General features: G+C 52.5%; 10 protein-coding genes across 10 annotated transcripts in view; 6 read left to right on the top strand and 4 right to left on the bottom strand.

Moving 5' to 3' along the window:
• Nucleotides 1–643: 643 nt before the first annotated feature.
• Nucleotides 644–1,717, top strand: A1O3_08231 (uncharacterized protein; the record flags this gene model as incomplete). The annotated part of the gene is made up of 1 exon (XM_007738329.1): nucleotides 644–1,717. The coding sequence occupies one exon, from the start codon at nucleotides 644–646 to the stop codon at nucleotides 1,715–1,717; it is 1,074 nt and encodes a 357-aa protein (XP_007736519.1).
• A 359-nt stretch (nucleotides 1,718–2,076) lies between these two features.
• On the top strand, nucleotides 2,077–3,087 carry A1O3_08230 (uncharacterized protein; the record flags this gene model as incomplete). Its single annotated transcript, XM_007738328.1, has 1 exon — nucleotides 2,077–3,087. One exon carries the CDS (start codon nucleotides 2,077–2,079, stop codon nucleotides 3,085–3,087), a length of 1,011 nt encoding a protein of 336 aa, XP_007736518.1.
• A 44-nt stretch (nucleotides 3,088–3,131) lies between these two features.
• Nucleotides 3,132–4,016, top strand: A1O3_08229 (uncharacterized protein; the record flags this gene model as incomplete). Its single annotated transcript, XM_007738327.1, has 1 exon — nucleotides 3,132–4,016. The coding sequence occupies one exon, from the start codon at nucleotides 3,132–3,134 to the stop codon at nucleotides 4,014–4,016; it is 885 nt and encodes a 294-aa protein (XP_007736517.1).
• Nucleotides 4,017–5,220: 1,204 nt separating this feature from the next.
• Nucleotides 5,221–8,298, bottom strand: A1O3_08228 (uncharacterized protein; the record flags this gene model as incomplete). Its single annotated transcript, XM_007738326.1, has 7 exons — nucleotides 5,221–5,417; nucleotides 5,850–5,951; nucleotides 6,213–6,508; nucleotides 6,788–6,909; nucleotides 7,174–7,508; nucleotides 7,611–7,793; nucleotides 7,881–8,298. The coding sequence occupies 7 exons, from the start codon at nucleotides 8,296–8,298 to the stop codon at nucleotides 5,221–5,223; spliced, it is 1,653 nt and encodes a 550-aa protein (XP_007736516.1).
• A 1,095-nt stretch (nucleotides 8,299–9,393) lies between these two features.
• On the top strand, nucleotides 9,394–11,194 carry A1O3_08227 (uncharacterized protein; the record flags this gene model as incomplete). The annotated part of the gene is made up of 6 exons (XM_007738325.1): nucleotides 9,394–9,622; nucleotides 9,764–10,197; nucleotides 10,370–10,669; nucleotides 10,730–10,780; nucleotides 10,862–10,933; nucleotides 11,129–11,194. 6 exons carry the CDS (start codon nucleotides 9,394–9,396, stop codon nucleotides 11,192–11,194), a joined length of 1,152 nt encoding a protein of 383 aa, XP_007736515.1.
• Nucleotides 11,195–12,494: 1,300 nt separating this feature from the next.
• On the bottom strand, nucleotides 12,495–14,418 carry A1O3_08226 (uncharacterized protein; the record flags this gene model as incomplete). Its single annotated transcript, XM_007738324.1, has 7 exons — nucleotides 12,495–12,680; nucleotides 12,980–13,408; nucleotides 13,526–13,636; nucleotides 13,693–13,799; nucleotides 13,874–14,058; nucleotides 14,174–14,330; nucleotides 14,412–14,418. The coding sequence occupies 7 exons, from the start codon at nucleotides 14,416–14,418 to the stop codon at nucleotides 12,495–12,497; spliced, it is 1,182 nt and encodes a 393-aa protein (XP_007736514.1).
• Nucleotides 14,419–16,504: 2,086 nt separating this feature from the next.
• Nucleotides 16,505–17,910, top strand: A1O3_08225 (uncharacterized protein; the record flags this gene model as incomplete). Its single annotated transcript, XM_007738323.1, has 5 exons — nucleotides 16,505–16,691; nucleotides 16,788–16,900; nucleotides 16,961–17,083; nucleotides 17,260–17,662; nucleotides 17,747–17,910. 5 exons carry the CDS (start codon nucleotides 16,505–16,507, stop codon nucleotides 17,908–17,910), a joined length of 990 nt encoding a protein of 329 aa, XP_007736513.1.
• A 2,394-nt stretch (nucleotides 17,911–20,304) lies between these two features.
• A1O3_08223 (uncharacterized protein) lies at nucleotides 20,305–21,403 on the top strand (the record flags this gene model as incomplete). Its single annotated transcript, XM_007738322.1, has 2 exons — nucleotides 20,305–20,668; nucleotides 20,721–21,403. The coding sequence occupies 2 exons, from the start codon at nucleotides 20,305–20,307 to the stop codon at nucleotides 21,401–21,403; spliced, it is 1,047 nt and encodes a 348-aa protein (XP_007736512.1).
• A 515-nt stretch (nucleotides 21,404–21,918) lies between these two features.
• Nucleotides 21,919–22,476, bottom strand: A1O3_08222 (uncharacterized protein; the record flags this gene model as incomplete). Its single annotated transcript, XM_007738321.1, has 1 exon — nucleotides 21,919–22,476. The coding sequence occupies one exon, from the start codon at nucleotides 22,474–22,476 to the stop codon at nucleotides 21,919–21,921; it is 558 nt and encodes a 185-aa protein (XP_007736511.1).
• A 2,846-nt stretch (nucleotides 22,477–25,322) lies between these two features.
• A1O3_08221 (uncharacterized protein) overlaps nucleotides 25,323–27,316 on the bottom strand; it is a gene marked incomplete at both ends in the record, with an annotated part of 2,687 nt that continues 693 nt past the window's right edge. Inside the window, 2 exons of the mRNA XM_007738320.1 lie at nucleotides 25,323–26,773; nucleotides 26,896–27,065. Coding sequence (XP_007736510.1) covers nucleotides 25,323–26,773; nucleotides 26,896–27,065 — 1,621 coding nt within the window. The remainder of the gene's footprint in view (nucleotides 26,774–26,895; nucleotides 27,066–27,316) is intronic.

The following is a 27,316-nucleotide window of genomic DNA, read 5'->3' as shown; positions in this document are numbered from 1 at the left end:
CTCGCTATAATCCTCAGCCTTGGCGAGGAAAATCGGGGACTTGGTGGACTGCAACACCACGACAACACGACACCACAACCCTACGACCTCTGCCACTTGACGCGATGCAGTCTGGGCTAGTATGGGTGCGTGAGTCTGTAGACTGTTCGGGAGAGTCTACTCTACGATCTCTCTGGATATGTTCAAGAAAACGCCCCTGATGGGCCCTGGGTCGAGTTCCAGGTTTGAAAGGCATTGGATCACAGCTCGCAGGGTTATCGCAAGGCGTTCTTTATGCTCGGCTTTCAGCCAGCACTGCTCATTGGCGGGCTCTGAGTAAGGTCGAGCTACGTCGGCAAGAACCCAATCGCAGCGTAAGCGAGCTCTGCCACCTCGAGGTTGTGGTTGTAACGGCGCTTCATGCTCAGCCTCAACCTCAACCTCAGCCTAATCGCGGCTGCGAAGAGGACAATGATTGTTGCTTTATAGGCGACGGCCGTGTTCCAAACTCGTCGTCAATATCATCTGCTCCCATTTATCCCAGCCAGCACCGGCCTCGATGCATCAGCATTAGGTGTGCACCTTGGACTATCGGCGAATCTTCCTTGCACCTCCTTCTCCCGACGACGCAGCCTTCATTCTGCCACCCATCCCTCGTCAGCAAATGGCTAAGTCTGCCCCAGAGAATCGTGCTGGCTTCCGCGTCGCCATTTTTTGCGCCTTACCTCTCGAAGCGGAATGCGTCCAAGCTACATTTGACCAAACGTGGAAGAGAGCGTATGGCAAAGTCGATGGAGATCCCAACGCCTATACCTTTGGAGCCATCGGTGCCCACAATGTTGTCCTCGTTCACATGCCAGACATGGGCAAAGTCAATGCCGCAAGTGTCGCAGCCAGTTTGCGACCTAGTTTTCCTAACATCAAGCTCGGCCTTGTGGTTGGCATCTGCGGAGGTGTGCCTTTCACACCCGACAATGCACAAGAGATCGTACTGGGAGACGTAATCATGAGCAGAGCAGTCATGCAGTATGACCTTGGCAGGCAATATGATGATGGGTTCGAAAGCAAGAGAGCCTTAGCAGACACGCTTCCCCGACCAAGCCGAGAAATTCTATCAATCCTCCGCAAGCTGGAGAGTACCTTCAGTCGCAAGGAGATGCAAGAGGAGCTCATGGACCATGTGCTAGTCATCAGAGAAAAACTCCCAGACAAAATCATTTATCCCGGGCCAGCAGCTGACCGTCTCTACAATGCATCGTATCTGCACAAGCATCGAGACAACCAAAAGGGAGACAAATGTGCTCTTTGCCGCAGCAGACCGGAGCACATTTGCTCTGATGCTCTTTCAAAAACCTGTGACGAACTGGGCTGCGATGAGGCTGAGCTGGTGCGCCGACAGCGTCTGATTAAAGCTCTAGAGAAGCCAAACGCTGAAGCTCTGGAAAATCTGCGGCCTGCGATCCATATTGGGACAATGGGATCGGGGGACACCGTGATGAAGTCTGGAACTCGTCGCGACATGCTCGCGAAAAGGGATAAACTCATCGCATTTGAGATGGAGGGTGCCGGCACGTGGGAGCATTTCCGCGATAGCCTGATTATCAAGGGAGTTTGTGACTACGCCGATAGTCACAAGAAAAAAGGATGGCAATACTGTGCTGCAGCTACAGCCGCTGCTTGCGCCAAATTGTTCTTGAATGAGTGGAATGCTGGTGACCGGTCCTCCGAGCAAGGTTAGCACTACTTGTGACATGTGGAGCTCGGACATGATTAACAAGCTCTTTTATTTTATTTTAGGAGAGTCGTCTCAGTATTTATGGCATGTGCCCTTCCTCCAATCTGACGTGCAGGCTCTTGTTGGCCGGACGAACGAGCTGCAAACAATCGAAAACATCCTCTTCCAACACGGCAAACAAATAGTGGCAATCCTCGGACTCGGCGGGATTGGCAAAAGTAGGCTGGCATTGGAAGTCGCCTATCGTGCAAAATCCAAACGCCACATCTTCTGGGTGCAGGCAACAGACACGCTATCGTTTGAAAAAAGACTATCTTGAAATCGGGCGACTGCTGAAGATTCCAGGAGTTGACTAGGGAAATATGGACGTCAAAGAGACTGTCCGAGCACATCTCAGTCAAGATACAGCTGGAGAGTGGCTCCTGATACTCGACAATGCCGACGATATGACTCTATGGGGGAGAAACTCTCCCACAACTCCAGGGGTCACGCCCTTGACAAAGTATCTACCGAAGAGTCCTAGCGGATCAATTCTTGTCACCACACGAAGCCGACGAGTGGCCGCTCCGATCGCAGGCAAGCACGTCATTAACTTGATGGAGGTGACTGCTGAAGAGGCTGAACAGATGTTGAAATCCCTTCTGCCGGAGAGCAGTCTTGCTGACCGTGAAGAGACTGAACTGTTGTTGGAAAAACTGACCTACCTGCCTCTGGCGATTGTCCAAGCTGCATCATATATCAACGAAAATGATGCATCGATCAACGACTATCTAGAACTACTAGACAGCACGCAAGAAGATGGTGTGATCGCGCTTCTCAGTGAGAACTTTGATGACCACGGGCGGTACGCGATCGCTACCAACCCCATCGCTGCGACATGGCTGATCTCGTTCGAACAAATTCGGAAAGCGCATGCTCTTGCGGCAGACTATTTGGCGTTCATGGCGTGCCTGGGCGAAAAGAATATTCCACGGTTGCTTTTACCGTCTGACCACGAGGAAAAGGACATACTTGAAGCCATAGGAACTCTCAAGGGGTATTCTTTTTTACGGCAGCAAGGCAATGAAAACAGTCCTCAGTCCCTGTACGACATGCATCGACTAGTTCGACTTGCTACGCGGAACTGGCTGAAAAAGGAAAACAGTCTGTCGAAATCGACGGAGATAGCAATTCGGCAAACGGCTCACGCTGTTCCATACGTCCATTGGGAAACCAAAGATACCTGGCTTCTTTGCATGCCACATGCTCAGACTCTTCGTGATTCGGGGTTCGGTGAAAATCTTGCTGAGCGATACGAGTTGCTTCTGAAAGTGGGGATATGTTTCGACTGGACTGGAAAACCCACTGAAGCCGTGGAAATATTTGGACGGTAGCCAAATGGAGAGAAGGGGCTTTTGGTGTGAACAATGAGCAGACCATGGCCGCTTATTATTGGCATGGAGTAGCATTACGCAGGCAGAGAGCCTACTCGGAAGCAGAAAAGCGCATGAAACAAGTTGTTGAGTGGCAGAAAGGAAATTTAGGTGAAGACAACCCTAGCACATTATACAGCTCGCACGAATTAGGGGCGACATACATCTGTAATGGACGGTACAAAGAGGCCGAAGAGCTGTTAATGGAAACCCTGGAGATCAGGAAGAGAGTTTCCGATGCCGATGATGCCAGTATACTGAGTATCATGATTTATTTGGCAGATGCAGTTGGCAGGCAAGGGCGATGGAATGAAGCAGAAAAGTTACAAGTACAGGTATTGGAAGCAAGAGAAAGAGTCTTAGGTCGAGTCTTAGGTCGAGATCACCCAAACACTCTAGACGCAATGGGCAACTTGGCCATGACCTACGAGGATCAAGGACGATGGGAGGAAGCCGAGAAACTCGAGGAAGAGGCATTGGAAGCATCTCGAAGAGTGTTGGGGAACGAACATCCCAACACATTGACCTGCATGCACAACTTGGGCGTTATTCTTCACCATCTAAATCGATGCGAAGAAGCAATAGCCATGCTGTCCGAGTGCGTCAGACTGAGGAGAAAGGTGATTGGCATCGATCATCCATATACAGTCAGCTCTACAAAAGGGCTGCAAGAGTGGCAGGAAAAATTGGCAAAACGGACAGGCGAGAACGATCCCTCAGCGTCATCTGGATCTGGATCTGTCCCAGCTTCTGGGGCTCTCAGCTCGAGGGATGCGAACAGTGTCCTTCGCCAGGGTAGTCTGAATGAACAACAGAAGGACAAGAAATCGACGAGAAAGAGGATTTGGCATAAGTTGGCCCGAAGGAGTCGAGATCGGGAAAAGCCATGAGTTATGTCGTTGGTGCCGGCCAGCCTTGTCTGTTCCTACCGGCTACCATGTCATGGTGGGCAGGTGGGCTTGTTTGTCAAAGCACCGGCGGTGGCAGTCGCTTGCTGATCGTCCAGCCTTGTGATGAGAGTGCAGGGGAGACAAGGGGACACACTGTGGAAGTGGTGGCAAGCTTGACCTGACACTGAATTGGCAGGACATCCAATACTATAAGGGTTATTGGGCATCCTCTGGCCCTCACGGCCGGCGAGGTCAACAGCGCACAGACCCCGGCCCGCGGCATGTGGAACAGGCCATTCCAGCCGTGCCATGGCCAAAGCCCTCCCTCGACAAAGTCGACTGTGGAAGACCCCTGGTGGCTTGTTACTGGGTACGTGGGCTGATGGCCAGTGTCGTCGGCTTGGTGCCGGAGGGTATGGCCAGACCCTGCTGATGCAGGCCTTCAAGGCTGGTCCGAAGATGGAGGCAGAAAGGCAGAAAGGGCAGAAAGGCAGAAAGGGCAGAAAGGCAGAAAGGGCAGAAAGGCAGAAAGGGCAGAAAGGCAGAAAGGGCGAAGACACCAAATACTAGCCCTGCTGGTGTTGGTGTTGGTGCCGGTGCTGGTGCCGGTGCCGACTATATAGTCTATACAGAAGTGAGAGGATAATACCTATGTGATATTGTCAATCTTAGGCACCAACTTAGGCATTCCCAGCCTTGCCCTTTACCCAGAAAGCTGGTATATCCACACCTATATACTCAGCCCTCTCCCCATACCCCTTTGATAGAGAACAGGGAAACATTTCAACCTTTGACAGATATCCTCAGTCTTTAGTATGGTACCCCTTTACAACAAAGGTGATGCCGCCCTATACTAGGTATTGTGCACTACAGTATCTGTACTCCACTCCACCCGAGGCTACAGTATCCTGATTCCTTAGTAAGCGGCCAAACCTGAGTGCTTTTGTCCCTATCGATAAGCACATCAGGCTCCGAATCCCCTATCCTATCGATAACCCCGGGTGCCAGATGTTTTCGAGTCCGGAGTACGGAGTACAGCATGATAGCATGACAGCATGACAGCATCACAGCCACAGCATTGCGGTAGCCAAAACCAATATGGAAACACCGTCCTAGTCACTATTGCGGCGGAACCATACAGATAGAATATCGAACAGAACATTCCAACAGTCGGGTCCCACGATCCCATGATCCAATACCTGAACTAAGCCACAACCCCCTCCCTCGCAGTGAAGACGACGTCCATCTTGCCCAGCGCAACCGTGAAGATATCCTCCATCCCGTCCTCCGGAGAACCAGTGTAGCCCGGGGCCCAGTCGACGTTGAATGTCGTGCTGAGTTGAGCAATCACGTCGCGGAGTTCCATGAGCGCCAGTTGTTTGCCGATGCAGCTGTATGGGCCTGTAGGTGCACATTAGTGTGTGGGAGCGATACTTGGACAGAACGGCTTGTCATGACTGAATGTGACTTTGAATCTAAATCTGAACCTGGTAGGAGGGAGAAGGTAAAAGGGAGAAGGTAAAAGGGAGAAGGTAAAAGGGAGAAGGTAAAAGGGAGAAGGTAAAAGGGAGAAGGTAAAAGGGAGAAGGTAAAAGGGAGAAGGTAAAAGGGAGAAGGTAAAAGGGAGAAGGTAAAAGGGAGAAGGTAAAAGGGAGAAGGTAAAAGGGAGAAGGTAAAAGGGAGAAGGTAAAAGGTACAAGGTAGGTACTAGCAGCAGCTAGAGCAGTGGTGCATAATAATCACCGGCCAGTGAGCAGATAATATCATAAATATCCGGCCCGTAGCGTAACGTATCGAATCACAATGGCAGAAGGAACGGAACCATCGACTCACCCAGTGAGAATGGCGCAAATGCTTCTTTGGCCTTGACCAGCTCCGGCTTGGAGGTCCATCGCTCGGGGATGAATTCTTCGGCTCGGGCGAATGCGGCTTCGGCTAGAAAGGAACAAGTCAGCAGTTGAACTGGTTGCTGTGTACATAATGCCATTCCAATCAGGGCAGCATTGACCGATGCCCTGAAAGGACTCGGGATGATCTGCAACAAAGACAGGGTGTCCTGGCCCTATCGTTCTCGATGCGCGGCATGAATGTTACATATACATGTATGTATACATGCATCGGGCATAGGGACCTCGGTAAATTGAGATCGAAATCGAAATGAAGATGAAATTGAAATTGAAATTCGCATCAACTCACATCGCCCAAGAGTATATGACGGCACACTGACAGTGACATCCCCCGGGATATAAACGCCATTGACGCTGATTCCCTCCGGCGGCGTTTTGCGATACAAGCCCGACGGCACCGGCGGCTGCAGTCTTAGCGTCTCGTTGATGACGGCGTTGAGGTACTCTGCGCCTTGGAGGTCTTTGAAATTGAACGTGCCGTCGTCCAGTCGGATCGGGTCGAGTTCGTCGCGGAGCCGCTTCAGATGGACGGGGTCTTTGATCATGTAGTAGAAGGCGTTGGTTAGAGTGGCGGCGGTGGTGTCACTAGATGGGAAGAGAGCACGGCAGATGTCAGTGTGGTGTTGTGGTTCTTGCATCAGTGATATCAGGAGACACTGTAATTTGCAGTGTCTGCGGTTCTGCGTCATACAACAGAACCAGAACCAGAACCAGAACCAGAATCGGAAACAGAACTAGAACCAGATACAGATACAGAACCAGAACCAGAACCAGAACTAGAACCAGAACCAGAACCAGAACTAGAACCAGAACCAGAAACCAAGAACTAGGAATCAGACCCAAACACTCCGCACACCAACTTACCTTCCAGCCACGATGATCAGCCTCGAATCGGCCTGGAGCCACAGCCGGGCTTCTTGGGGATTTTGCGCCTTGTTGGCCGAGTCGATGATGTAGGACATGACATCCGGTTCGGCCATGTTGATCTGTAGATAAAGAAAGAGGATTTTAGCACCACACTATTGACCAGTGATAGTGGTTGATGGATAATGAAGTGGGTTAGGGGTTAGGATTTGGAAATAGTTGATAGTTAGACAATGGAGTGAGTAGCCCCAAGTTGTTTTGGAGTGATAGTGATGGTGTTGTTGCTTGGAAGTAGTGGTATTGTTTGTTGTGAGTGGTATGATGGTGTTGTTGCTTGTGAGTGGTGGAGTGGTATTGTTTCTTGGGAGTGGTGCTGCATTACTCACCTTCTTCCTCTCCTCAACCTGAAGCTCACACCAGGCCAGGAACCTGTGGAACGTGCGCATGGCGAACGGCACCTCCTTCAACAGGATGGCTAGCCACGGGGCCGGGGTGAAGATGCCGACGGGCGACTGACCCTTGTGCACGAGCTGCAGGAAGAAATGCTCTTTGCCCGTGCTCAGCATGTCGAACGACTTCCCGAAAGCCAGGTCGCCCATGACGTCGAATGAGTAGTAGTTGAACCATTCGGTCGCGTTGAGAGGCTCACCCGTCTGGCGGGAGAGCGCGTCCACGAGCTGGTGGCTGTATTTCAGGATCCGACCTTCGTAGCTCCGGAGTGCTGGATGGATGGCTGGATCAGTAGGGCACCTACAGGGGGGAATGGAAGCGTATGACAGCAGAAAGGTGTAGAAAGTCGTGTATTGTCTTCTCTTCTTCTTACCCTTAGAATTGAATCCCAAATCCCAGATCTTTCGCCTTGCATCGTGGACCTGCTTGACTCGGATGGTGTGCATCGAATCAATCGGCTTGGCCATATCATACCAGTCGGACTTGGTACATTTGGACCCGGGGCCCAAGACCAGCGGCACCGCGGCTGGCACGGTGATGGAGAGCTCCGACGGGCCTGTTGACAGTCCAGTCAGTCAGTCGATGCTTGTCGTCAACGTCATGGTCGACACAACACAATACAGACACGGACGGCATCCCTTACCGGTCCTGACAATATCGCCATATTTCTGATGCCACGCGTGCCTGACCAGCCAGTTGTTTCTGCGTCCAGCAACCTGCGCTACGTGGTATAGTTTGGTCACCTTGGCCGGTGACGGACCAGGGAACCTCCTCAACCGATGGAAGAAGACCCGATAGACGACGATGCTGGCAAAGAGGGCCGCGTAGTAGCTGACCCAGGCGACCGCCGTGATCAGGACGGCTTCATGGGTCTCCAGCCCCAGATAATACTTCTCGCCTGCGATGGCGGCCACCGGCGAGGCGACGGCCAGGAAAAAAAGCGGCAAGACCTCCAGATGATGCTCGCCGCGGATGAAGTAGCCTAGGTGAGAAGCCACGCCGGCCAGAGCGGACGAGATCGCCACACTTTGAGGTGTTAGGGTCGGATGCACGCCTGCCATGATGCCCAGGAAGTGGTGGACGAGCAGGAGCAGGAGCAGTGTCAGTGTCAGGCTCAGTATCAGGCTCAGGCTCAGGAGCAGTCTCAGGGCTGAAAGGGTCACAAGGGCAGAAGGTCGAAGGGGACAGGCGAGTGGTTATACTGCAGCAGAACCATGGATCAACATGAACGGACGCGGTTGCAGTGTTTCCGGCTCTTCCTACTATGTATGTATGTCATTTCGAACTCACGGAGCCTGTTGACAATAACAAGAAGAAGGCGGGGCCCCGCGTTGCCGAAACATCAGCTCACTACAGTACCTCGCCAGAACTGCGGACATACAAGGTAGTACAGTATGTGGCCATGTTGGCTGGCTGTCCAACTGGTACGTCAGAGGCTGTCCTGTATACCTGCCTGAGGTATGCAGTCCTCGTACCCCGCAGAAACGAAATACTGCCGCGGGAGAGGTGAGAGAAACCAGGATGACTGGAGCACATGTAATACCAGGTACGAGAGGATTTGACCCGAGGCTGAAATCTTCAGCCAATTGAAAATCATACATACCTGGGAAGGTACCCTGTGTATCCTGTCCCGATTTATGCTCGCCCAGCGCAGTGTTACACCGGCCGATCATGCATCACGCATGTCTGGACATCACAGAGACAGAGAGACAGAGAGATGCGTGGCCACATCTTACGAGCAAATACCTGTCCATCATATGTTCTCTACCTAGGTCCGGAGGACGGAGTAATATGTGTAGGCGGGCTTGAAAATGGTCCGGATCCCGATCCCGAACATGCATATTTGTCTCCCCCATGCCACTGTATTTCTGCCGCGGGTGAATGTGGATTTGCGGGGAATGGTACAGTACACTGGCCCCATTTTTGGTGGTGGCCGTGGCACATGGCCGGCATGGGAGATGAGAGGTGGGACATGGGACATGGCGGCCATCTCGACCAGACCAGTGGATGTATACAGATACACTGACTGTACAGGAGGCAGGTGTCGGTGACTTCTGCACACAATCTATCCTCATCTTGAACTGCACAGCACAACACAGTACAACATAGTATAGGCAAACACAGACAAGCACTGGCACTGGCATTGACACTGCAACATGTCTGCGGACGTCCAACCAACACCAACATCGACTCGAGCCCTGGTCTCATACGAACCCACCACCGCCAGCCAGGTCGACTGGAGATTGGAAGACGTGTCGTTGCGTGAGCCCAAGGATGACGAGCTGGTGATTCGACTGGTGGCAACAGGCATCTGCCATACCGACCTCGTGTTCGGGTCGTTGCCCACACCGTTCACGACATACCCCAAAGTGCTGGGTCATGAAGGTGGGTAAATCCATATTCCAACTCATACTGTATATCATTGCCCCGTTACATCATCTTCTCCTCCTTTTGGACCCTACAGCAGGCGCATCTGCCAGAGAATCTTTCCGGCCTGTATCTTGACCTTTCTGACCCACTCAACAGGGGCGGGATACATCGAGCGGGCAGGTGCAAAGGTCGACGTCGGCAAACCCGGAGACGCCGTCTTGCTATCCTACTCCTCCTGTGCGACGTGTCGAGACTGCGTCGACCACCATCCAGCATATTGTGAGTCGTTCGCGGCCATAAACTACGAGACCGAGACCGACACTTTTGTCTCGAAGGAGGCTGCAACGCCTCTGGGGCTGGGTGGCCTCTTCTTCGGCCAGTCCAGCTTTGCCAACTACACGATTGTGAAGCAAGCTTCGGTGGTCAACGTCAGTTCCATCGTGCGCGACGAGTCTGAGTTGAAACTCTTCGCTCCGCTGGGCTGTGGATTCCAGACAGGAATGGGCGCCGTCGACGTGGTGGCCCAGGCGGGCCCTGGCGACGCCGTGGTTGTCTTGGGCGTTGGCGGTGTCGGCTTGTCCGCGATTGCGGTAAGATCAGATCAGACCAGACCAGACCGGCTTTCTCTTCACAAGCACACTTTCCCTTTTCACGTCCACTTCCATAAAAGGTCTCATGTCTAATGTTTTCTTCCTTCTTGCACGTCAATGACAATAACCCCTCCTCTCAAACTACCGAAAGACCCCAGCTCATACCATATAGGCTGCCAAGTTCAATCGTAGCCACACCATCATCGCCGTCGACCGCGTCAAGTCCAAGCTGCAGCTCGCGCTCGAACTCGGAGCCACACACGTCATCGAGAGCTCCGACGACACCGACCTGGTGGCGGAAGTCAAGGCTTTGACGCAAGGCGCCGGCGCCAGTATTGTCGTCGACACCACGGGCAACATGAAAGTCATCGAGGCCGGTCTGGCCCTGACGGCCAATCGCGGCCAGCTGATCATTATAGGCGTACCGCCGATGGACGCACAGCTCGGTGTCCATCTGGTGACGTTTATGCAGGTACGTACGGGACATTATGTATCTTTGGGCGTGCGGTGACTGAACCCGTCTGCTATTCAGACAGGCAAGATATTGCGAGGCTGTATCGAAGGCGACGTCAATCCGGCAGAGGTACAGTACCACGCATACACCTACTGATTTGGTGTCTTCCACACTAGTCTTCTATACTAATTCTGGGTGACCACATCACAGTACATTCCGGAGATGATCAAGCGATTTCGGGCTGGCCAATTCCCCATCGACAAGCTCGTCAACTTCTACCCTGTACGTGTATTTCTCTTTTCTTTCTTTCCTTTCCATTCCCTTACCCCTTTCCATTCCCTTTCCCTTTCTCTTTCTCTTTCCCTTTTCTTCCTTTCCGTAGGAGTTAAGACTGCCCAGTGTTTCTGCACCGGCCCACTCTGTGGTTTCTGTACGTGCACGTGCAGTCTGTTCTGACCCCAGACTCCTTAGGCCCAGGAGTTCCACAGAGCGTTGGCGGAGATGAAAGATGGACGAAGCGTCAAGCCCGTCTTGGTCTGGTGAATGGATTGGAATATACAGTCCAGAGTACAGTATTTCGGTGGCGAGGAGGACGAGGGAAGATCCCAGCACCAATTCAGACTTAGACATCAAGTCAATCCTAACAGCTTATTCATCCACGTAGCACACAGTCAAAGCAATCACTTCACTTCAATCCCAGAATTCGGTCGCAGTCAAAGTAGTTTATACCAATTCTATAGTAGGACTCAAGGTAGTCACTTGAATTCTAGAGTCAGAACATGTCCTCGAAGTGATAAGACCGTCTAATTAGAGTTTGGAGAGAGTTCCAAGTTAGAAAGTCACTTCAGACCTATACTATAGTACACATACTCAGAGCAGAGTGATACTTGTCGGGACTGGAGATCGGACTGTCCTCGATTGCTGGGGGCTCCGCTCCACTCAGCTAGCTGATCATCCATCCCGTCCAACCCTGGCAGAAATAAATGGTGGGGCATATACTGACTGTACTGTGCTGTATCTAGTAAAATGTCAAGGCTGGGAATCCCGTTCTGTTGAGGACAGGTTCTTCTCGGGCCTTAGCCCCGCTAATAGAGTAGACAAGACGAAGGACCATTTCACGCACAGTTTATTTTGATTGTGTCCCCATCTCGTCCATCCTACTTTACCTTTGGTCCTTGTATTCCTCTCAGCACGATCCACCCTACTCTATCTTCGGTCCTTCTATTTCTCTCAGCACGATCCACAATCTCTCCGTCGGCACCGCCGCCACCCACTCCTTCCTCTCGGGCAGCCTGACCGGCTGGAACCCCGTATCGTCTTCCATCTGCGTGATCGAGTACAGTGTCGTCCCACTGTGTCTGTCACCGTCGGGTAATTGACCCTGATGGGGCAACGTGATGGTGAAATGTTTCAAGATCGCAGAGAGTGATAAGTAGAGTTCATAGTATGAGAAGCTGGGAGCGAAGAGAGTGAGTAACGACGAACGACACTGACTTGACTGCACTGCGGTGGAAAAGGGGACCTGGGAAACAAGATGAAATTGTGGATGGCGAGGAAAGTAAGGAGGGGGCAGGGGAAGACAAGATAATGTAGGGTAGGGCAGGGAAGACCATATAGGTTAAGGCAAGATGCAAGATAGGGTAGGGCAATGCCGGCCAAGGTCCGTTGACACCAGATGCAAACAGAGGCATCGAGGTCAACGTAATTCTGACCATGACCCTGCCCCTGACCGTGATCGCCTAAATGAACGGTCTCTGCCAATCGTAACTGTGGTGCAACTGTGGTGTAGCTGTGCTGTGCTGTGACTGGACTGGACTGTGAATATAAAAAGTATAACTGTGACTCACTGTGCACCAATACAGACGTTGGCTCCCTTGGAAAACGGAATATAGTATTTATCTCGAAGAGGTTGGTTGTCGCTCAAGGCCGTCCCATCTGCCGTCAGCCAGCGGTACGGGTTGTAGTAGGTCGGGTTAGGGAATGCATTTTGGTCGCGCAGGTACCATATCGGCGATGATGTGACGGTTGTCTAAGAAAGGCCGGTGCGATACGGCGAAGGTTAGCGGGATGGTATATTGGTGCAACAGGAGTCAGGAGACAGGAGACAGAAGTCAGGAATCAGGAGACAGGAGACGGGAGTCAGGAATCAGGAGACAGAAGTCAAGAGTCAGGAGTCAGGGTAGGAGGGAGTCGGTGTGGAAGCAAAAGACGATGACTGGAACGATAACGACAGATCAAGAATTGCATGGACGACGCCATCATCGACAGACACACGTCCGACCACACAAACAAAACAATCACGCACACAACGCATTAATCGTGACTTACTCCGCCTGGCAAAAACACTCCTTCCAGCATCACTCCCTCTGGCGGCACGATGCGCGGTAGCATGGCAGCAGCGGCACCAGTCCACCGGATGCCCTCCTTAACCGAAGCTTTGAGCCGCGGCACCTCGTCCAGGCCTTTCAGGTCGGTGGGGAATCCCAGTGCCGACAGTTCTTGACGCAGCTTGTTCTGATACTGGGGGTTGTGAGCCAATGCCCACAGGATATGCGCCAGCGTGGCCGACGTCGTGTCTGTGCCAGGGCCTAGGTTCTCTCGAGCTTCCGACAGCGCCGTCTGGGGATGGAGACCGGATCGCACTAAAGTCGAGATCAGATTGGGGAAGGCCTTGGGTGACTTATCATTGTCGGCGTCGGTGTCGTTGTCGTTGCGCTTGGCCGAGGACAAGGCTGTCGCCAGCCCGCGGGATGCCCACTAGAGTAAATAGTCAGTCAGTGGGGTGTCCCGATGATATATATGTGTGTGTGTGTGTGTGTGTGTGTGTACAAGTCTCATCCCTTGCTCTGATCACGCTGACTAGGACTACCTTACCAGTTCCCATTCGCTCATGGCCGCAGCATACGTGGTTTGCCACCCGAACCTCTGGAACAACCATTGCTCGAAGGATTGCCAGATTGAAACGAGCCCCGGAAACGAAGTGAACTTTATTTGCTGTAGTTTAGCATCTGACTTCAGCTTGACGTGGCGTCTGCACTCACCACGGGCATCCAGGTCGCCTTCTCATCGTTCTTAAGCACCATGTTCCACGGTTCGCCGTTGGACCAGGCCCTAACTGCCCCGATTGATTCCCCAAAGCTGAACAAGGCTATAGTGGTTGTGAATCAATCAACTAACTGTCATTCCCCAGGGGACTAGGACCAATCAAAGACTGTCACTCACAAATGAGATCGGCTTCGAGGGCTCTGCAAGCTGGCACACACTCCAACGGTCTGTCTTGGTGCCGTTTCAAGGTTTGGACAAAGTCCCCCACCACATGGTTCATCAGGCCGCGTAAGTTGTCCATCCTACTTCGGTTGTATAATTGACCCATGAGTCGGCGACGTCGGGCATGTTCCTCAGGATCACTAGCAGCGTATGAGTATTGGTAAAATTGCCATGGGCAGAGGGATCTTGTCCTGATACCCTCTTCCAGGCCTAAGGTAGGTGTAGGAGTAGGTCCTAGGCTGTCACGTCACTTACGCGATGGAGAACAACGCCGGATGGCCTCCCTGCACGAATTCGCCATAGGTTCGGGGGTCCTTGATGAACTTCAAGTTGCTGCCCACCTTATGGACGGCATCGTAGACATCAATCGAGTAGAACGACACCTCTGTGGGTCCAATTCGCAGCAACGGACCTGCATGGTCTCAGTCAGTGCGAATGCCTGAAGAGGCGAGAGGCTAGATGCAGGGACAGTATGAGTTAGCACGTACCGTACTTTGCATGGAGACGAGGGAGTTCAAGCGTGATGTTCCCCAAATACTCCTGGGGAAAGGCCCAGAGAAGACGTGACAGGGGAGCCAGTGGCCCTGCATTGGGGACAGCAGCCAAGGGTGACAGATAGGCCTGCTTGACACGTAGGATGCCCTGCAGTGAGTCGTGATTGTGGTCAGATTAGAGCTGGACACTAAGGCTAGGGTGGAAAAGCTTCTTGCCTTGAAGAGGATGTACAGGACCGTTAGAGACAAGCATCCAAGAGCCGATAGGCTGATCAATTGGACAGCCATCACAAAGAAGAGATGCCACACGCACCACACACACACACACACACTTGGCTTTCTTGTCGCCTATGTTACAGCAGAATCTAGGGACGTGAGGATCGTGGGAGTGTTTGTGGGAGAACTAGAGATTCCGCCATTCATTCCCTGGTCCCGGTGTGTGTGCCTTTGCCTTTGCGCCATTGCGACATACACCAACAATATTAATATTAATCAAGCTTGATCGATAGTCTCACCCAGACTCGGTCTTCCGTTGTCGCCAGAGGGTAGCAATCCTCGGATGGCCGAGGGTTCCCCCTCAGTCATCTTTGATGGCGTGCTTGTGGTGGATTATTTCCTAATGCGCGAATACTTTTCTATGCTGCGACCCAACAACGTCCAGGGTACTTAGTAGCCACGGCGCCAGAATTGTGCCTTGCTATCATGATTGATTGTTTTTGCAGTTGAATCAATTCGCATTCGAAACACCTAGAGCCTCTCGCACAGCGGGATCATCATCAACCATGCCTTCGAATAAGTTGGTCGAAGATGAAGTTTCGAGCCCCGTGACGGGGGTGGAGGCGGAGGACGACGGCTTGAGCCGGAACAGCGATGATCAGTTTGTGGTATGTACCGTTGAATATCATGCATGCAGCATACAGCATACAGCATACTCCCTTCCTGCCCCTGTCTATTGGACTATGAGCCTGTTTAGCACGTCAAGGATGAAGGACACCACTGACCGCTCTCTATCACATTCTAGGCAGATCTGGGGTACACACCGGTAAGCCTAAGCCTAAGCCTTGCAACTACCGAGAACGAGAACACCCCCATAACGTCTCCTGCTCGGGAATCAGGTTCTGCATCGCACTTATAACACCTTCCACAACTTTTCAACAACCTTTGGTGAGTCGCAGCCTGATCCAATCCGATCTAATCCAATCCAATTCAATCCGTCGTGGACTGCGGTGCTGGTGCTGATTAACTCCCAGCTGCTCTGTGTTTTATCGGCGGCGTGCGTGTGACTTTTAGTACGGGCATTGCTGCAGGTGGAAATCTCGCATACTGGTATGTACTGTACAATCCATACACCGCCTAGTAACATATACACGATCTGTTCTTCAATCTTAGAGGGTTTACGGGTCTATATCCCTCAGCCCAGCCCAGCCCAGCCCAGCTCTTGACTGTATTCCCGGAACCGAACATACCCCTAACTAACTGCTCATTTACTCTCGTCTCCCAGGATCTCCTTCATCATCTCTTGCGTCTTCACATGGATCACTGCCGCAGCCATCGCTGAGATCTGTTCGTCACTCCCCCTAGCAGGTTCAATCTATCTCTGGGCCGCCGAATCCGGAGGCCCCAAGTATGGCAGACTGTTTGGCTTCATTGTTGCGTGGTGGAGTACGACGGCATGGACGACCTTCTGTGCGAGCAACAGCCAGGCTGCGGTCAACTATATGCTGTCGGTTCGTCTGCCCCTGTCTCTGTCTCTGCCCTTGCTTGGCCAGCAATATCGGCAATCGCATTACCTATCCCTGCTTGCACTCGCGCACCCTGCTCTGCTTTTGAATCAACACTGACACTGACTTGTTGCAGGAAATTGTCGTCTTCGACCTCGACTTCCCTTCCGATACCAGCAGCGTCAAATTCCGCGCCGTACAGTGGATATGCACCGAGATCTTTCTGGCACTGGCTGCCATAGCCAACCTCATTCCCCGTGAGTCGCCTCCGAGCCAAGCTAGCGTAACCATCCCGCACGTGAAGACTGACCGCGGTGTCCCGAGCAGCTCGCTATTTTCGATGGGTCTTTTACGCCTCGTCGCTGTTCGTCATGGTGGATTTTCTGATGAATTTGATCTGGCTACCCATCGGAACCAGTAAGACGTACGGGTTTCGCACGGCCAACGAAGCCTTCATGACTACATACAACGGGACCGGCGCTCCACCGGCTTGGAACTTTTGTCTGTCGTTCCTTGCCACCGCTGGCATCATGATTGGGTTTGATGCATCCGGACACGGTAGGTTCTCTTCAGCGCCGCATTAAATACGCCCAAGACAATTTCAGCTCCAATCTCCAAGTTCACGGGCTGACTCGAGCTTTGTGACAAGTACAGTGGCCGAAGAGACCAAGAACGCTCCCTTGGCAGCAGCGAGGGGCATTTTCTGGAGTACGGTCGCCACTGGCGTTGGAGGCTTTCTCTGCGTCATTCTTTTCCTGTTCTGTGTGGTGAGCACCGTTGCCCTTGGCTTGACAATTCTATCTGATCTTATCTGATCACCTCGACAGCCTGATGCCGACACGTTGTTCTCCTTTGGTGGCCCTCAACCTTTCGTGCCGCTTTATGCCGTGATTCTAGGCAAGGGAGGCCACATCCCCATGGTTATTGTCAACATCGTCTCTCTGGAACTGGTAAGTCAACACGTTTATCTATCCCTTTTACTCAGCGGATATGTCACTTTTATCTATTCCTTTTATTCGGCAGATATGTGATCAGAGAGGGAGGGGGGTTCTGTTGTGCCCATATAGGCTTGTTGTACTGTGTTGTGTCATCCTTCGTCGTATGCTAACCCCCAACGCACTCACAGAACACAGCCATTGCCATTCTAGCCGCCTCACGCCTCGTATTCGCCGTTGCTCGAGACGGGGTACTGCCCTTCTCCAGCTGGGTGGCACAGGTCTCCAACGGCCAGCCCAAAAATGCCGTCATTGTCGTGTGGGTGGTCGCCTCCATCGTCACCTGCAGTATCTTGCCCTCGGCCGTGGCTTTCACCTCTTTGGTCTCGGCGGCCGGCGTGCCCTCCAGCGCCGCCTATTGTTTGATCTGTTTTGGCCGAGTCTTCCTGACCCCCGACAAATTGAACGAGCCCAGATGGAGCCTGGGCAGATGGAGCAAGCCGTTCCAGGTCATCGGCATCGTCTGGAACTTGTGGGTGGTCGCCGTCTTATTCTCTCCTTGGGCGTTTCCAGTGAGCGCCGATACTTTGAACTGTGAGTTGCTCCGCGCGGTTCCGGGAACCGAGAGCCCGTTTTAATTGACACGTTTCTGAAATCGCTAACATCATGCCTGTTCAGACGCACCTGTCATCATGGCCATCGTGACCATCTTTGCAATTATCTCGTGGTTCTTTATTCGCTCGGATAAGTGGCTGCCCAGCGGGAAGATCGAGGAGGTTCTCGACGCGTCCGGCAAGGACCATCATCATCACCAACATACACATGTTCTCGAACAGCAGTGAGTCAGTCGATGAGCATGTCGATGTAGGAAATTTTTTCTTCTCTAGGTCGGTGTCAGCACCAGAGAGGAATGGGGATTGAGTTGGGTTCACCTTTCCAGGTGTTGGTGTCGACTTGACTTTCCAGCTATCAACAATAATTCACGTCCAACTGTATCTTCGCCATCTGGTCGACAATCTCGAGGCCAACCCAACCCAAACTGTGTTCGATTTACGGCATCCCTCTAGACACATGATGGAGGTGAGGGTGAGGATGATGGAACAACTATCATCGAACGCAAATATACAATATAGGGAACTGTGTGTAAAATTAAAGCTGGGAAGGTTCGGGTTACGTTACAGCGAGGGTAGAACAAAGATACTGTATATGTGTTAGATATAGATATTTGCCAGTAATGCCAGAGCCGGCCAGTCTGAACATAGACCTGGCCATTTTATTCTTGGGTTTCTCTTTGTTATACTTATTCTTCAGCTCGTCGCTCAAACCCAGTTTGTCAACCAGTATGTCAACAACCAGAAGCGCACTCCATACTAATTATGCAAACATGATGATTCAGATGCATCCCTAACCCTATCGACACTGAAGAAAAGAAAAGAAAAGCCTGCCGATTGCGGCTCCACGCTGAGGATATTCAAGTTAGGCCTTGCCCTTCACAGAAGGCCGGTATAGGCACGCCCGTATACTCAGGCCTCTCCCTATACCCCTTTGATAGAGAACATGGAACATTTAAACCTCTGACAGAGGAGCACTATGTCCATGGCGGCCGTGAGTACGGACTAACTACAGTTACGGCGAAGATCTGTAGACGGCCGAGTCCAATAATAATTACAAGGACAGACAAGAAATATTAAACAAGTAACACAACCACCAACCACCAATTAATCAAAAAACAAGGCAACGGCCACGAGCTCTAAGGAGCTATTATAACAGAGATCATTCGAAAATATATAAATAAAAACAAAAATCTTCAAAAAGAGCAAAAACAATCAACAGTCAGGATTCCCAAATGGTCACCCACTTCAGTACTAACTGACCGGCATGTGGCTTAAGTACGGCTGAGCGAACGGGAAGCCCTGTATTCCACATCCTATGGTCGATTGCGAAAGAAATTATGCTACTAAAATATATATCCATCCGTCCCTGTTAGGTAGGAGTTTGGCAGCCCCATGTCCATAATAGGGGTCACTGCTCCCCAAGTATGGAGTATCCGTATATTTGTATCCATCCGTACAACAAAGTCTACGCTTGACGTCGGCGGCTGTTTCAGACCCTACAACACAGCGGCCATCACCTCGGTGTGACTCACTAGGGCGAAGAATTGCGACACGATTGATTAGGGGCGGCGATTGTGGTCGACCGACATCGGTGAGGCTGGCTGTGCCTGTCTACTAGGGGTCCTCCTGAAGTTCATCTATCGACCATCTTCCTCTCAGGACTGCCTACATTACCCGCGAACTAAAAACTTATTTACTGAACACGGTTTCTATCCTAGAGAGTGAGCAAAGGCTGCTTTCACCTGGGCTTTTAATGTGCTTTTAGCTAAGCCTTATTGAGTACCCCTGAGGCATCACTGATCATCTTTTGAGCGATGGAGGTGCCATCGTGCCATCTTCAGCGGGCTGACGCACACTAGGCTGCACAACGGTGGAGCATAACAGATGTCCAGACGCACATCCGTTAGAGCGTATACGCGCCTACCTGGTAGGAGTGTCTTGCTCCCATACTTCGCGATGGCCGGATGATTTAGCATTACTAGTATTGATCTCTCGTGCTAGAAGGTGGTGTCGGCAGTGTTGCTTGCTGGTTTTGCACGTTCACAGATATACTGGGAACCGCAGCTGCACCAACACCGGCACCGCCCCAAAAAAGGGGGTGAGCAGCCCATTGCGATGCTCACCTTGCGAAACGTCGGCAATAGTTGCTGCAGACTGTCACTTCCACTTCCCCGTGTGCGGCATCGAACAATATCAATTTCTTGTCGAGGTACATGAGTACTTATTCTTCCCCAGTTACACTCCTGATACAGTTTACAGACACGCCTATTTCGGCTCACCAGCTCTTCAACTACTCCAACGGGCGTTTCCTCGTGAATGAGCAGTATGAGCTGTCAAGAAGACATATCACTTTCGACGTGGATAATCTTTGTGCCTTGATTTCCTCCCTCCCTTCCGTCCAGTCCCCAGTCTCCAGCATCGACAAGCAAGAAGGGGGCTTTAACAAAGCTCTGATCGTAACCACAGCAAATGACAAGCAGGTGGTTGTCAAGATACCGTTCCCGGCTCTGGTTCCAACAAGATATAGTGTTGAATCGGAAGTAGCAACACTGAAGTTCGGTATCGATTCCCAGATCTCTTTGCAGTACGTCTCTAACACACTATACTAACCTAGTTCGAGCTATGACTTCAATCCCTGTCCCGGATGTCCTTGCATGGAGCTCTGATCCTTCAAATCCCGTTGGTGCCGAATACATGATCCTCGAGAAATGCCCAGGACGTCAGCTTCATACTGTTTGGGGTGAAATGGACGAGTTGCGTCGGTTTGAGCTGGTCAAGACCATTGCCGATTTCGACGGTCAGTTAGCGTCCACTGAATTTCCCGTGAATGGTAGTTTATATCTACGCACCTTCGGACCGCAAAATTCAGTGGCTTTCAATACATCAAAAGACCCCCAAGGAGTTTTTTGCATCGGCCCGGTCTTTAATGATTCCTGGCTGGGAGGTATTAATTCAACAAGGGAAACGGAGATGGAAGCTGGACCTTGTGAGTTATGTATTGCGCTATTAGAACCTGTACTTCCGGTTAACAGCCTCAGGGTCCGACCTTTGTGCTTTCGGTTTGGCTCGAGCTCGCCAGGGCGCATGGCATGTGAAGAACACCGAGTACCTGGGTGCACGAGGCCCACATTTTGGCTCTCCAGACTCGCATCTACAACTTTTGGAAGTTGCTATAAAGTTCATCCCTGTTTTGGCTGCAACTCCTCTCTTGCAACGATATGGCCGACCCACTCTTTGGCACACGGATTTGCATATGGGAAACATGTTCGTTTCGGAAAAGGATCTCACCAAAATTGTCAGTGTCATTGATTGGCAATTTATCTCGATCCTACCAAGATTCACACAGGCACGGTGGCCAGAGTTTCTGACTCCGCCGGAAGGCTATGAGACAGGTCCGATTGAACCACAACTCCCGGCTGATTTCGAGGAAATGGACCCGGACGAACAAGCCTACGAGGTTTCACAGAAAGACCAAGCTTTACAAGCAAAATGTTATGAAGTCGCCCTTGGTCGATGCCACCGTGACTCATACCTGGCTCTTACCGGCATTCACGACACCATACGACGCTTATTTGTTCTGTGCGAACGGACCTACAAGGACGGCATAGTGCCGCTGAGAGATTGTCTTATTGAACTTTCTTGTAACTGGGAGCAAATTGGACTCACCGGAAGGCCCCCTCTGACGCTCTCGAAAGAGGAACTAGCGACGCACGAGGTTTAACTGGCTGAATATCAAGACTGGGCTAAGCTACGGAAGTATACGCAAGAAATTCTATGTTCAGACGATGATGGCTGGGTATCACCCGACTTGGATTTCAACAAGGTCCAGGCGCAGGAGAGAGCGCTCTTCGAGCTTTACCTCCAACGGCAAGCGCCAGGCACCTCGGCTGAAGAAGCGAGAAAGCTCTGGTTCTACAACCAAAGGCGTTAAGTGAGTCATTCCCAGTCTCGCGCTGCTTCCAAATGAAACATGTTTGCGGTAAAAATGTTGAAAGCTGCGGAGTCTCCAAGCGAGAAAGAGAATTATTTGATTACGCTTAGCGGGGTGCTCGCAAGGGAAAAGAGACATTTGAAAGTGAGTGATGAAGTCCAATCATGAATTCAAAGAACACTATTACCATGACACCGACCACGCCAATTATACATCTCATATCATCTGTCCTCCGACTCAGGCATGCACAAGATCCATCTCGCCTCATCTGCCCTCCAGTTCAAACATGTAAACTGTCCTCCTTCTCAGACATGGAGACCGTCCTCCACAAACTGCGTTGCCCCTTCGGTGGGCAGTTTCCACGACGGGCGGTCCTTGGTGAACTGCTCCATCGTCGGCCTCAACTTCGTCTCGTGGAGCGAGAAATCGTCGACGCTGCCGACGCGCAGGATGCTCATGCCGGGGAAAGCGGCGCCGACGCGGTACATGAGCGAGCCGCACGTGTTGCAGAAGTAGTTGGTCATGGTGTTGTCCTGGCCCGGGGTCTTGAAGAAGACGGTGCGCGACTGCCCGAACGTCTTGAGGTTCTCCTGGCCGCGCAGGTGCTTGAGGTGCGTGTCGTAGACGGTGAAGTTGGTCGCGTGGATCGACGCCGTCAGCTTGTGGCAGTCGGAGCAGTTGCAGACGAACGAGCCCACGAAGCCGGGGCCGTGCGTGGGAAAGGACAGTTGCACCGCGCCGCAGAAGCAGGTCGCGGTCGCTTCGTCTTCGGTCGACCAGCCGTCGGTGGCTAGGCCGGCCAGGGGGAAGTAGGGCTTGGTTTTGTCGATAGTGGTGGGAGTGGTGGTGGTAGTGGATGCCATTTCGGGAATCTTGTTTGGAAAGGGGTTCAAGAGTGGTCTGGACAATAGTATTGGGAACTAGGGATCTGTGGATGGGTGATAACCTGGTGAGTCGGGAGTTGTTGCTTGTGTTGGTGTTGGTGGTTGGTGGTTGTACTGATGTGATGCTACTGATGTTGATGTTGGTATCGGACTCACTTATATAGACAATGGAGGGTTCTTCACGACGTGACGGTCGTTAAAGTTCAATGTCAGCAAAAGATGACGACGATGATGTTCATCATCGATTTCAAATCAGGCCTCAGGCCTCTGTGCTAGCTTTCTAGCCGTCTACAGAGTAATAGAGACAACTGATAACGGAGTACGGTTACAGCGCCCTACGACACTCAACTTCTCTATGTGTGCTAGCTTTCGAGCCGTGTACAGAGTAATAGAGACGACTGATAACGGAGTACTGTACGGTTACAGCGCCCTACGACGCTTGACACTCGGTGGGAACGCCTGAGCGCCCTTATTAAGCACCGCTACTGTTGAGCAAGCAACTGGCTGGTGTAACACCAATTTAGGTCTAGCCCGGAAGCATATCTGATTTAGGTCTAGTCTGGGAGCCTCCTAAGCCTTCAATTGGCCCTTGAGGCCCCGCCGGCTTACTTATATCATTCCTCTCTGGCGCCCTTAAACCCCTAAGCCTCAAGTGCAACTCTCCCAGGCCGAAAAACCTCCGCAAAGCATGACGTATTGTAGATAGATACGTATACATACCTACGTACCTCCCTAATTCCGTATACATACGTACCTAACTCCGTAAACGTACAGTAGTGCTGTTTCCCTGGCTTCACTTCATACCTATCCGGGCCCTCCGAGCACTAAGTTGCGAACTTAATACTCAGTCGTAAGAGATGCCATCGAGTGGTGGTGTACAGTCGTAAGAGATGTCATCGAGTGGTGGTGTACCTCAACACGCTTACACCATCCACGTCCATCTTCTACCGAATGATGTAAGCGTAAACGTGGGTCCTTTCTTTATACCGACTCCTCGATTGCTACCTACCTGATAGACAACAATCCGATTCTAGCCCGCTCCGACCAAAAAAGAATGCAGGGTCTTGTGGCAGGAATGCCGATGCTATATGTCTCTAGGTGACTGCTCCCTAAGTACGGTGTACATTAGTGTATATCCGTACCACCAAGTCAACGCTTGACGTCGGCGGCTGTTTCAAGTCCTATGGTTCCCAATTCCTTCCATGGTTCCTTCTCGCTGTCATTGTCCGACGACCTTCTCGCCAGACGCGCCCTCGACGTCGACATGCTGCTCGTGGGTGGCAGTGGCAGTGGCATCGGCATCGGCACCCTGTCCATGACTTTAGCCTTGACAAGGGACGTGACTGTAGATCTGACCAGAGACGTGACTATTGAGTAAATGGTCATATCTGGAGGCACAGGGAAGCAACCAGGCCGCAGAAATTGACGGGGAGGCTGAGAATCCGAGCCGACGTCCATCGGAGAGGAGAGCCCCCTGCGAGAGAGAGAGAGTCAGCGGAACTCCCAAAAGATACCACTCAGGTATAAGACACGCCAGCAGCCATGGAAACATGTATGTATACTGACCCCAAGAAACACCCAGCAAAAATTGGACAGCCCAGCGGTCATCAAGAAGATGCGGTCCAAGTCGATCCTGATCGCTTGAATTCTTGCATCAGCGTCCGCTTCCCGCCATGCAGCTGCTGGAAGGACGGGAGATGGTAGAACAGGTAGAACAGGATTTGCATGACGGCCGCTACGCCCATCACCATCAGGTAGAGGTCTTTCCCCCCAGGGCTGAGGCTTGTCATTCTGATTAAGATTCCCTTGCATCTGGGGGCTTGTCATTCCGATTAGGATTCCCTTTTCTCTGGGGTGAGTTCTTGACTGACCAAAGGCCCCGTTCACAGGCAGCTCTCGAGGCGCGCCAGCAAGGCATTCGCGTCAACGCCATCTTTCCGGGCTTCCTGTGATGCCAATGGTTGAATCCAGCGTGAAAGACGAGAATGGCCGGCTCGAAAATGCGATGTGGACATACTTTGAAGCCCGACAGGGACGGAAAGCCGTCTTTGCCGAGATAGGCGACGCCGTGGTGCTCATGAGTCTGCCTCGAATGAGTTTGGTTAATGGACAGAATCTATTCTGTGACGGGTACGTGCTATTTTACTTCTCTTACGAACAAACGCTTTCTCTTCATGCAACGAAGGGGCGGAACGGCGAGGTGGATGTTGTTGTGCTGTGTTGTGTTGAACTCTGCTGACTTGCGTTGTTAAATAGGGGGTTCACCATCAATGAAGGGAATTTCTAATCAGGTCTCTGTTAAAGGTTGGAATGCTCCTGTTCTCTATTAAAGGTGTGTGGGTATAGGGGGAGCCCAGACTATATACCTAGGTGTGCCTGTACCTATACCAGCCTTCTGGTTAAGGGCATGGCTGGGAATGCCTGAGTTTGACAGATTCAGGACAAGGGAAAAGAGACTGCTACACAGTACGGTATGCTGTATCTTGGCCTCCGCTTCGGCTCCATCAGAGGTACTATGTACATGATACTGTAAATCGACTGCCAATTTATATCTATCATAAAGCGTCCAGAAATGTTTACTTAGATATAGTAGACACGATGGAGCTGCAGCGCTTGCTGTAGAACCGCCATACTCGATTGCCAGGGACCTTGGGTGGGCGTATATCAGTGATGGCCAAGTAATATACTAGTATATAACGACCTACCTCACTGTTGAGTACTACGTAGTTGTACGGTCAGCGTCAGGGTTGTTGTTGTTGTTATTGTTGTTGTTGTTGTTGGATGTCAATGTCCTGTTTCGTTGGAATCGAAGGTGGAGGTGGATGTTAATGTCCTGTTCCATTGGAATCGGAGGTGGATGTGGTGGAGGTGGTGTGGTCCTTATAATATGGCCGGGGCACATTATCATAATACGGCACGACGATGGAATCCTTGTCGTCGGTCTTGCCAACCATGCTCTGGGTGGCCAAGGTGACGGGGAATCTGGAGACGATGGCATTCAGCAGGGCCGGCCCCTTGGTCGCGGTGAGCAGGTTGACGGCGGCACGGAGGTCGTCGACGCCAGACCGGGCCGGCACCAGCACGCCCCTGCAGCCAAAGCCCTGGGCGACGATATCGTAGCGACAGTCGGGCGACAAGGAGCTCGCGACGCGGGCCGGGTCGTCGTCGGCGTACAGCAGATCCTGGCCGGCGACGCTCATGCCCCAGACATAGTTGTTCATGACGACGGTCAGCACGTTGAGCCCGTGGCGGGCGTACGTGTCCAGCTCCTGAATGTGGAACCCGGCGGAGCCGTCGCCTTGCACATTGACGACCAGGCGGTCCGGGTCGGCCAGGGCGGCGCCCAGACTGTAGCCCCAACCGTTGCCCAGAAAGCCCAAGTATCCGGTGGCGACGAGGCCGGCACTGGCGCGCGACTGCTCGAACAGGTCGATGGCCCACACGCCGGCTTCGCCGCCGTCGATGATGACAATCGACCCGGCCGGCAGGGCCTGGTAGATGGCTTGCATGGCGAAGAACGGATGGAGCCGTCCGTCGGGCTGCAGGGGCGCGTCGTCGGCGTACGGCGACGGCTGGGTCTTCAAGGCGTGCAGGTCGTCGAGCCAGCTTGCCGGCGGCCGAATCGGGGTTACAGCGGGTTGTCGTTGCAGTCGGTCCAGTAGGCCCGCGATGAACTTGGTCGCATCCGCCACAATGCCTAGGTCGACCGGGTGCGATTTGCCGATCTCGCCGGCATCAATGTCCACTTGAACCAGCTTGGAGCCGCTGTTGGCATGCGGGATGACGGCGCCCGATCGCCCGCCGAGGAGAAAGCCGGTGCGCGCCCCCAGCAGCAGCACCAGGTCCGGCTGTTTCTTCTGCAGGCTGGGCAGGCGGGCCAGCAGACCGGCGTGGCCGCCGCGGAACTGCGAGTCGTATGGCAGCGCCGGCACGTATTTCTGCGAGTAGAACACCACCGTGCCGGTGGCTTCTGCCAGCGAGAGGAGCGGACTGGACCCGTCAGGCGAGTCTCGGCTGGTGGTGCGCGCCGCTCCCGTGCCGACAATGATGACGGGTCGCTGGGCCGCCGCCCATAGCTGGATCAGCGAGTCGAGCGCCGCGGGATCCGGGTACGGCGACACGGCTGGAGGGCGCGTGATGGAGCCGTAGGAGATGGCCTCCTCGCGCGGTGGGTGGAAGAGCACGTCGATCGGGAAGTCCACCACCACGGGGCCGGGGATGCCGCCCGTGGCGGTGCGGTAGGCGTAGCTAACGATGCGGGGGATTTCTTCGACGTCTAGAAAATACGAGTAGCACGTCAGTGACTGGTGACTGGTGACTGGTGGTTGTGCTTCGGTCTGGTATAGTACATAGTATGGCATGGCAATAGAGAAAAGACAAAAAACAGGATCAACTGACTGGTGACGCGGTGCGCAAACTTGCTGATAGGCTTCGCCAGCACCACCTGGTCGTGGAAGCCTTGGAGACAGTTCGTCTCGGCGTCGCGCAGCGGCGGTGACGATGTGATGACGAAAATGGGGGAGCGGTCTGCAAACGCCGTGGCCAGGCCGGGGAGAGCGTTGCCAAAGCTGCGAGGAGGTCGTCAGCATGTCTGTAATTGGGATGATCATGGCTTGGGGGAAGGGAGGGGGAAGAGGGAAAAAGGATAAATGCCTATCCATCTGCCTGTCTGGTGTCTGTCTCCCTGCTTGCGTGTTTTTTATATAGATAGGAAATGACAGGACAGGACAGGATAGAATAGGACAGGATAGAATAGGACAGGATAGAATAGGACAGGATAGAATAGGACAGGATAGAATAGGACAGGATAGAATAGGAC

Source organism: Capronia epimyces (genome assembly GCF_000585565.1).
Source record: "Capronia epimyces CBS 606.96 chromosome Unknown aczIQ-supercont1.7, whole genome shotgun sequence".
Lineage (NCBI taxonomy): Eukaryota > Fungi > Ascomycota > Eurotiomycetes > Chaetothyriales > Herpotrichiellaceae > Capronia > Capronia epimyces.
This window is presented reverse-complemented; position numbering and strand designations above follow the sequence as displayed.